The sequence below is a fragment of the Acanthaster planci genome, linkage group LG08 (assembly GCF_054643075.1).
Source record: "Acanthaster planci isolate LZ-2023a linkage group LG08, COTS_SCS, whole genome shotgun sequence".
Taxonomy (NCBI): Eukaryota; Metazoa; Echinodermata; class Asteroidea; order Valvatida; family Acanthasteridae; genus Acanthaster; species Acanthaster planci.
In genome coordinates, this window is record NC_141784.1 from 21,980,074 (window position 1) to 21,989,748 (window position 9,675).

The 9,675-nt window shown below is 38.3% G+C and overlaps 1 protein-coding gene across 1 annotated transcript; it reads left to right on the forward strand.

Annotated features, from left to right (window-relative positions):
- The first annotated feature begins 12 nt into the window (after nt 1-12).
- orc2 (origin recognition complex subunit 2) lies at nt 13-9,325 on the forward strand. The gene is made up of 12 exons (XM_022227090.2): nt 13-153; nt 942-1,133; nt 1,512-1,679; nt 1,867-2,111; nt 2,773-2,978; nt 3,091-3,223; nt 4,134-4,236; nt 4,656-4,793; nt 5,256-5,427; nt 5,780-5,841; nt 6,744-6,862; nt 7,853-9,325. Exons 1-12 carry the CDS (start codon nt 63-65, stop codon nt 7,931-7,933), a joined length of 1,710 nt encoding a protein of 569 aa, XP_022082782.1. The 5' UTR covers nt 13-62; the 3' UTR covers nt 7,934-9,325.
- The last annotated feature ends 350 nt before the right edge of the window (nt 9,326-9,675 follow it).

The following is a 9,675-nucleotide window of genomic DNA, read 5'->3' on the forward strand; positions in this document are numbered from 1 at the left end:
TGCCAAATAAACGCTTATTCATTATTGGAGTTAACCTTCAAAGAATTGGCGCGTGAGATAAGATGGCAGCGTCCAGGGTACGGGTGTCACTCGAATTTGTAGGAAATGACGAGGTCGTTCGACACATTGTGACCGTTAATGATGTCTGTTCAGGTAAGGAAAATCAGGATTGGGATAATGTATTTATATGGTGTATGATATATATATAGCCCATAGTGACAAGTTGAAATGCGTGGGACATGGGTAGGCTACCCGGGCCCGAGAGCTATTCCAGGTTGGACGTAGCTAGCTAGGCGTTGTCTTCATTACATGATTAGGACTAACGTAGTAGGCCTACGGTCAGGGAGTCCACCTTGGCTAGGCTACCCCCAGAAATGTGCTCTAGGGTCCGACGTCGGACCCCGCAGTTCTTGGGGTAGGGACATAGGTGACTGATAATTTGCACTGCCAGTGCCGTGGTGGGATTGTAGGTCAACTCACCCTAGCCCCAGCACTAGTGTGGAACGGACTCTCACTCCCGATCCATCCTTAGCCACACATTCCTTTGCGCAATTTCGTGTCGGCGTACTGAACATTTTTGGCGCACCCACTTACCATCGTGGGCGCAATTTCTTTTGCATACGAACATGATCCTTGACCTTTCCGCTTTCTAAAACCATGTATTGAATGATTTCACTTGCGTTATTCAGGTATTTACCAGTCTTTTTGCCTTTATCCATTCAATCTAATGGGCTCGCTCTCCCAGTCGCCATCTTTAAAATAAGATCGTTGAACATTACGTCACTTGACCCTCATCGTCTCAGCGGCTGTTGCATGTCAAGACATACGTAATAAACGGACTGAGCGATAAGATACTACATGTACATGTACCAATGGGCTCTTCCAAAACTGCTATTTCCTCATATATGTACAGTATGTTCTAAATAATTTTACTTTTCTAGCCAAAAAGCCAAGGAGGTCAAAAGTGCAAACTCTAGCATCAACACCCTCTCAGAGACCAGTGAGATCTACCAGAAAGTCGGTCAATTATAAGGAGAGCCTCTTGGAATTTGATAAGGACTTGGCAGATTCATCAGATGAGGATAAGAATAATGAGGAAAAGGAAGACATTCACTTCAACAAAACACCAGATGGTAATTCATGAATAGCCAGAATTCTTGGCAGTCTGATACTTTTGATGAGACACATGAAGCAGAACTGATATTAATGTCATTACAAGTTAATTACATGTCTGAGTGATCCTTTTTTATGACATTGATCTGACATACATGTATGATGAGAGAATATCCTTCGTCATTTGATAAGAGTGTGATCCATCCTTGTAATTTACTTGGTTTTGACTTTTGAATGAAATATTGATTACATATGCTCTTGAGAGAGTAAATACAGAGTTTGCTCATAAATAGCCATGCATGTTATATCTCAACCTCAGCAAAAATGTACCATTGTTGACTTTGTCAACCACTGTACAAGTAGCTTCAATTTTTTGTTTTTGTTAACTATTTTCTCAGTACTGCTCGATGAAACAGGTATTAAAGGAGCCGATGTTTATCAATTCAAGAAGATCAAGCGGACTGGACAGATGGCACAACTGGCAAGAAGTAGTGTCACACCAATGTCAAGCAAAAAGCAAACTCAAAAGGTTGGGTCAAGAGGGATAAGAAAAAATACGTGTAGAAGTAAGTAAAAAGTAAAAATAGTGAAAATCAAGACGCATATATATGCACATACGTAGCTTGGATGGATGCTAAATGGATTTACTGCACCGATTTCAAAAGCTGGGAGATTTTGCTAAGACCTTGATCAAAATGGGCTTCCAAATTAAAATGCCCAGGTCATTGTTGCATTTTAAATCCTTACCTTTAGGAACCTTACCTGATTCAGATGATGATAGTGAGTCCTCAAAGGTATCTACATGTAGCTCTGGGGAAGACAGCAGTGATGACAACAGTAGCACTCATAGCAAGCACAGTACCACACCTACATACAAGTCAGGAAGGAATGTCACAGGGAGTGCAACATGTGGTGACGGAAAGGTTGTAACACCTGCCAGGGGTTCTGCTGTAAAGGGTCCCATGACACGCAGGAGAACCAGAGGGGAAGTTGAACTGGTAGGATTGGTTGAGATGTGCTTGGAGAAATTTTGCTCTATAGAGGGATCTCAATACAACGCTTTTAGCAATGATCTGCACACTTCGGCATTTGAAAACGAGGTTGTGTTAGCTTCAGTTCTTAATACAATCAGATGATTGAAAGTAAGGAGTCAGGACACAAAATATGTAAAGGATAGTTAAATTCAGACTTTTTTAGGCTGCAAAATTTTGTGGAAGTCTTTCATGATGACTCAACACGTAAATCAAAAGAAAAAATAACGACAATTGACTGCGCACTAGCGTTTCTGCGATGGTCGTGTATCTGCATGTGCAGTGGGCCTGGATTAAACTGAAGTTGCATCACACTTAAGAAATGGATACTCCATGTACTGTGTGGACCCCATGGGCACGCGCGACGAAGTTCAACACAGAGAGCCTTGGTTTCGATGCAGATATGTGCAGACGGCGCTAATGTGAAATCCCTCTATTGCTTATCCCTATACGTGTACCTCGTAATCAGAAATACATTTACATTGTAATCAACGAAGACAAAACCTCAAGCACAATGATAGTCTAAACGTCCAAGTTTGAGATTCAATATTTGTTGCTCTTTGTAAATGATATGTATTATTTTTACAGCATTGTTCTACATTGTAAGTTGAACTTGCTCTGTCTACAGCCCAACATGGCAGAAGAATACTTCTCGGCACATTCTGGTCAGTCAATGACCTCCGACCACACTCTGGCCAGACTAGCAATTCCACAGATGGATCAAGAGCAGGTTCACAAGGCACTAACTAATACCCCAAATAGCTACACTGAAGAAATCCAAGAGATGTATCAGGAATACAGAGGCTTGTTTAATAAGTGGATGTTCCAGTTAAGGTAAGAATACATGTAGTGACCCGCACTTCTTTCTTTCGAAGTTTCCTCTAAGAATTACATTCTTTTCATGAATAGGATTCTTGGTCTGAGTTTTGATTTTCTTTGTTCTTAGCAATGGCTTCAATCTGATGTTGTATGGTCTTGGTTCTAAGAGACATCTTCTAGACATGTTCAGGGTAGAGATGTTGAGCAGCTGGAATCATGTTGTGATCAATGGATTCTTCCCAGGACTTACTGTCAAAAGTGTAAGTTGAACATTGAAACAGAATTATTGTCCCTCAGTTGGTTACAGTGTACCGGTAATGCTCGTGTTACAGTCAGCTACAAGATAATCCTGGCACTATAATCAGTTACAACTTAATCCTGGTACTACAGTCAGTTACAACATAATGCTCATACTACAGTCGGCTACAACGTAATGCTCGTACTACAGTCGGTTGCAACGTAATGCTCGTACTACAGTCGGTTACATCGTAATGCTCGTACTACAATCGGCTACAACGTAATGCTCGTACTACAGTCGGTTGCAACGTAATGCTCATACTACAGTCGGCTACAACGTAATGCTCGTACTACAGTCGGCTACAACGTAATGCTCATACTACAGTCGGCTACAACGTAATGCTTGTACTACAGTCGGTTACAACGTAATGCTCGTACTACAGTCGGTTACCACGTAATGCTCGTACTACAGTCGGTTACAATGTAATGCTCGTACTACAGCACCAGAAAAGTTGCATACAGCTGTTGCTGCAATCAAGCTTAGTGTGATGTATAGTGTGCAAAAGGGGGTTAAAGTTTGGATAGGCTGTGGTTGGTCTAACAGAGGCATAATAATTGATACTTCCTTGAAGATGTGTTTGGAAAATCAAAGCAATTTAACTTTTTTAATAGCCGAAAAACCTTTTGTAGAAAATGACCAAAACTTAATAGACTATAATGTATATGTGTACACATTTGTACTTAATAGTTTCAAGGAATATGTGATTGTGTACATGTATGGTTTCTCTGCTCTAGTGTGGTCTAATATTCACCAATTACACCAGGTTCTAACATGCATCCTAATTTAGGCGAATTCTAATCTATAGTCAAGAAATGTAGAGATGTGTTGCTCTGTACATGTTTACAGGTTGCCCTTTTAACTTTGCTTTGCAGATCTTGAACAGCATAACTGACGATGTATTTGACCATGCAGTCGGGTTTCGTAGTCTAGCTGAGCAGTCTGAGTATATCCATAACATATTAGAAGAACGTGAAGGTACTTGAAGAATTCAATTAAAAAATATTCACAACTGATTAATGTACATGTATATGTATACATACATGTATGTATTCATGTACACGTATACAGTTGCTGTTCAGAAAAAAAAGTAAATACATGATATTGGACAAACAGATTTTGGTATTTCATGTGAGGATGAATGATAGTTTATAGAGGAATAGAATCTTATGAGTTTTTTTCTGAACTGTCATTAATTTGTGTAGATGGTTCAAATGATCCATTAGTGTTACTGTTTAGTTGTGTAATTTGCAACTATGTATCTTTAATTTGTACATGAACTTCAATTTACAAAAAAAGTTTCAAATACCTGTTCTTTTTAAAATTTCAAATGGTAATAACTGTTTGTGGATTATGTTAAAATTTTAATTGGTGTTCAATGTTCTTGTTCATTTCAGAGCCATTGTTTCTAATTATTCATAATATTGATGGAATGATGCTTCGAGGACACAAAGTTCAGTCCTTTCTTTCAGCATTGTCTCAGTCAGCTTTCGTCCATATCATTGCAACAATTGATCACATTAATGCTCCACTAAGTAAGTTATGACTTCAAAATGTTTATTTTGACTTGCCGACTCAGTCAAAGTTTGTTTGTTCATTGTTCCTCCATAATCAGACTGTTTGTTTGAGTGCCCTTACATGTGTACATTGTACGAGTGTCCATAATATTACAGGTAGACAGTTACAACTCCTGTTGAGGGAAAATCAGCAAATTAAATGACCCTCAAATCACATTCAATCAACCCGTTCTTATTACTCTTGAAGCAACAAGGAATTTATAATGCCTATGATCTATATCCAGCAAGAAATGAGACCGAGGGGTACCCCCCTAACTTGTCCAATGGACATACACACTCTGCAGTATTGTCACCTAACACATCCCCCTAGATGTCTGAAAAGAATTCCTCAGATTCCAGTGAGACAATGACTGACACAAAGCGGGGGGAGGGGGGTCTCTCCGTCTCATACCTTGCTTCATATGCAATGTTTTCTTCTAGTCTGGGACCAGTCCAAATCCAGCAGTTTCTATTGGGTGTGGTATGATGTCACAATGTTTGAACCTTATACGGAGGAAACTTCTTATGAGAATTCACTCTTGGTCCAGCAGTCTGGTGTTCTAGCACTTAGCTCACTCACTCATGTTCTACGAAGTCTTACGCCTAATGCCAGGTGAGTTTACGTGCAACATTAATATTTGTCATAACACCTCCGCACATTTGAATCAGTATCATGTATTGAAGTACATGTACTTTGCTTTGTTCCAAATTCACATTTTGGCAGTAGTTCCAGACTGAATTACGTAGGTAAAGAGTGTAAGTCAAAGTTGACACATGTATTTATAGTCGCAGACGTTCAAGTACATCAAATACCTGTACATTAATGTGTACATGATGAACACGTGATTATGTGCCCCAAGTTTTTACCATACATGTACATATACATCTATCACCTCCCCTTGGTGATCATTACTGAACACCACCCTCTTTGAGAAAGTTATTTTGCTTTTTCTTTTGATGAACAGGGGCATCTTCAACCTCCTTGTTGAGTATCAGCTATCACATCAGGACAATGCAGCATATCAAGGTCAGTTAAATTGAAAGGAAAAGTCAGTAAACTTTATTCCAATTTTTAGCTGTTAACAGCTATTGTAGTCGCTAAAGTTTTTTTTTTCCTTTTTTCTTTTTCCACTGTTTTTTTCTACAAAGCAATTTGGCAATTGTTTTAGGTCCTATCAATTTCAAACTCGGTAGAGTAATTAACCATCATCAGAAGATGTACCATATAACTTTTGTAATCATGACGTCATCAGGGGTCACGTGACCTCAACTCAAATGTTCATTCTTTACAGTCTAATAACTAGTAAACTATTTGACAGATTTAACTCAAATTTGGCATGCACATCGTCAGGGACATGTTATAGATGGAAATTGATATAACCTCGTGTGACCTCTACTTCCGCTTTGACCAGAACTTGTATTTTAACACACAAATTGTCGTATCTCATGCCCTATACATTCAATTGCAGTGATAATTGGTTTTTTGTTACACATGCTACTTTGGCAGTTATTTGTAATTCAATTCATTGCAAACTTATACTTGTTGACAGTCATCAAAAGACAATAAAAAACATTTGGGAACAGCTATGTGTTTATTCACCAACACCACCTGTAGTTAAGTATGGTTTTTGTAAAGCGATAAGTTCTAATATTAGTTCTTGTATAGAATTATTGATATTAATAATACCTTTTTATGAGGCTTTCTGTACAGCTATTTTGTTTCATTTCTGTGCTACTTCTGGTAACATCATTCCACCAAAGGATACTGCTCAGAGTTGGATAAATCTGTTTCAGTGTTGTGGTGTACATTGTAAATGTCAAAATTTGTTCATTCAGTGAAGCAGCTATTGGGAATTGTATTCCATTGGAAGCATTGTACATGTTTATGGAGTTTGAACAGTCCAAATCTTTGTGCTGTCATTTCTGCAGGGTTGTCCTTTCATGACTTGTACCAGAGGTGTCGTGAAGCTTTCCTTGTTAACAGTGAGTTAACACTCAGGGCCCAGCTGACGGAATTCAGAGATCACAAACTTGTCAGATCTAAAAAGGTAAGTATTGGTAGCATTATTCACTTCGAGCAGGAAGAACAGAGGGTGTGTTTTGAAATGAAATTGCAAGTCCTTTGCTACACATTCACCACATAGGCATGCAACTTTCTGCGCGTTCCCCACAGGCAGGCAGGCAGGCATGCTGGGTACACGTTGCCTTGAAATGTGTGATCTTCACGTGCACGCCAAAGGTGTGCAAGAACCTGGTTTGAAAAGTTAGTACCATATGTCTTTCTTTCCCATTGAGGGTGCACCTCAGCTTGAGGTAGATAGAGTAGGCTGACAGTTTTAAGGTTTTAGAATTCACTTTGTTTTTTCTACACTTTCCCATTATACATGTTCATATACACCTTTGGTGCTCAGATTAATTCAAGCATTTGTTGCCAAGGAAAAGTCACAATGGGCAAAAAACAATGACAGTCTTTTGATATACATGTATGACACATTTCACCCTTCAAGTCACTTCAAATGAAACGCTATTCATTTTGAAACAGTAACTGTATATAACTAAAGTGGGAAGGTGATAGAGAAGGCATCCTATTGGAATTTTCCCTGTTTAATAGTATTCTGTTGAGAGATTTTTTTAAATATTAAAGATATATCCTGAAGGCACACTTGGTATCAGATTTTATGTGGGTTTAATTTTCAATTTTTTTACAGGAGTGTATTCATTTATGTTATGTTATGCTATGCTTCCAGTATGTTATATTTATGTTAGAATATGTGATGCCTCATTCACTGTCTGATTGGGTGAAGCTAATGACCCTGAAGTTGGTGATAAATATTTCAAATATCATCTCAAATAGAATGTATAATTGATTTCTGCATGAATGAACCTCCCAATGTAGCTACTCGGTTCTACTACATACTGCTTGCAGATATTGCATGCCAATTACAGTGGGGCCAGTCTTGTTTATGAAGCATATGTTGCCTTCCATTTGTATTGCCCCTCCTTAATGAATGTTAGTTTTCTAAACTCTTTTCATTCAGGGATTGGACGGTGTAGAGTTTCTTTTGATTGCTGTTGACAATCAAACACTTCAAGAATTTCAACAACAGGAAGAGGTGTAAGGGATGGACTGATTGATTGGCTACAGTTGATGGTATTGACAGTTCACAAAGGTGACTTTATATTGCATGCTTGATACTGAACAGTGGAAAGTTACAATGAAGTGACAAAAGTATGTTGGGAACCTGTATGGAAAGCGCTTCAACAAGTTGTCGCTGTTAAATTCCTGATAAATTGACTGCTACAGTAGATGTCACCCGCTATGAGCGAGATTGCCAACATGACAGTGGATTGATAATGCAAGGGAAAACATGAAGCAAGTACTCTTACATGTACACGTGCATGCACCTGTTATTCTGCAAATTGTGTCAGAAATTGAATATCAAATATGATTATCTGTGTTCATCATATGTGCATGAGCTTTACTGCATTTATTAACCATTTATTGTGTTTGCATTGGACTTTTCCTCTTTTAATTGGGACTCCATTTTGGCTTGTCTACATGTACATGTATTTGTGCCAGCAGTGACTGATTGTTGTTTCCATTTGTGGTTAACCAAATGTAGCACAGCATGTAGTGGTTATTTTACGTGGCTGACGTTTCCTGTATATTTTCTCCCAAACCAAAACTCGTTGTACAAAGCCTGGTCTTATTATTCATTCATTAAGTTAAATTCATCATAATATTTGTGAGGCAAGAGACAGGCTGCCTTTATTGAAATATGGAGAGTACTACATGTGTGTAATGAAACCAGCAGTGTGAGTGCTCACACACAAAGGGAGTAGAGAACCAGTCTTCCTGTAAAAAAATTTACAGCGCACTCATGGACGTGTCATAGCTGTTCCTGTTGGCAACCTGTTAACACTGCAGCTCCTCAGAAAGTTTCTGTGACCACCTTCTGTGACCACCTGTTAAGTTTAGCATGAGAGTAGTGTGAATCTAACAGGAATCTCTGTTCTCTTTGCAACTGATTTTTCATTTCTTCCACTCTGCAGTTACTAGTTTACAGTCACTAGAGTGAACACATCCTTGATATCATCTTCATTCAGTTAAAAATTGGGTTAAATTCTTGGTTCTGAATTGATACCAGTATATCTCAGATACACATATGAGAAGAATTACATTCTGTAGAAACGGGCTTTCCTTCAGAAATGTCTGTTTTTGTGGCTTCTGTTTTGGTGCTTGTTTCTTGTTCCATTTGTCATTCATATTATTTTCAACGTTTCGTTTTGGCTTATGTCACTTGCATGAAATACTGTGAAATGAATGTTTGTAACATACTGGTTTTTGGTCTATTCATTTTTCTTTATTTGTGTCTATTATGAAATATCAGTAATCTGATACGATATTATTCTGACAAAAAGTAAATATTTACAGTGGATATGAACCCAGTCCAAGAAACCATCATTGTTTTGAAATAAAAGAGAATCTACTAGATTCTTTGTCAGTATTAGATTATGTGTTTTTGAAGATTTTGTTAAGAGTCTTGTTTCTAAGCCATTGTCTTTACAGTTCCATATTGACTGTGGTAAAGGCATACAAGACAAATACGTGTGCACAGTGTTCTGAACCTTAAAATCGGTCATTTATAAAAGGTAGATAAATGTAGGTAATTAAGAATTATGGACTGCTGTGATGTAGGACACGTTTTAACAACCGAGGGACTCGTACATGTAGCACTGGAGATGGGTATTACACATGTACGTCCCATAGAGTGTTGAAACATAATGTCCCACATGACAGCAGTGCACTATTGTTTAGTTACATGCATACACCTGTTTTCAATTCTCTAAAATATTTTCC

Bases quoted from the DNA above. Each gene is read 5' to 3' on its own strand.
- orc2 (XM_022227090.2), top strand. From the start codon at position 63: ATGGCAGCGTCCAGGGTACGGGTGTCACTCGAATTTGTAGGAAATGAC. The intron at 4,237-4,655 runs GTACTTGAAGAA...TGTTCATTTCAG, and splicing joins CATATTAGAAGAACGTGAAG to AGCCATTGTTTCTAATTATT. The intron at 5,428-5,779 runs GTGAGTTTACGT...TTTGATGAACAG, and splicing joins AGTCTTACGCCTAATGCCAG to GGGCATCTTCAACCTCCTTG.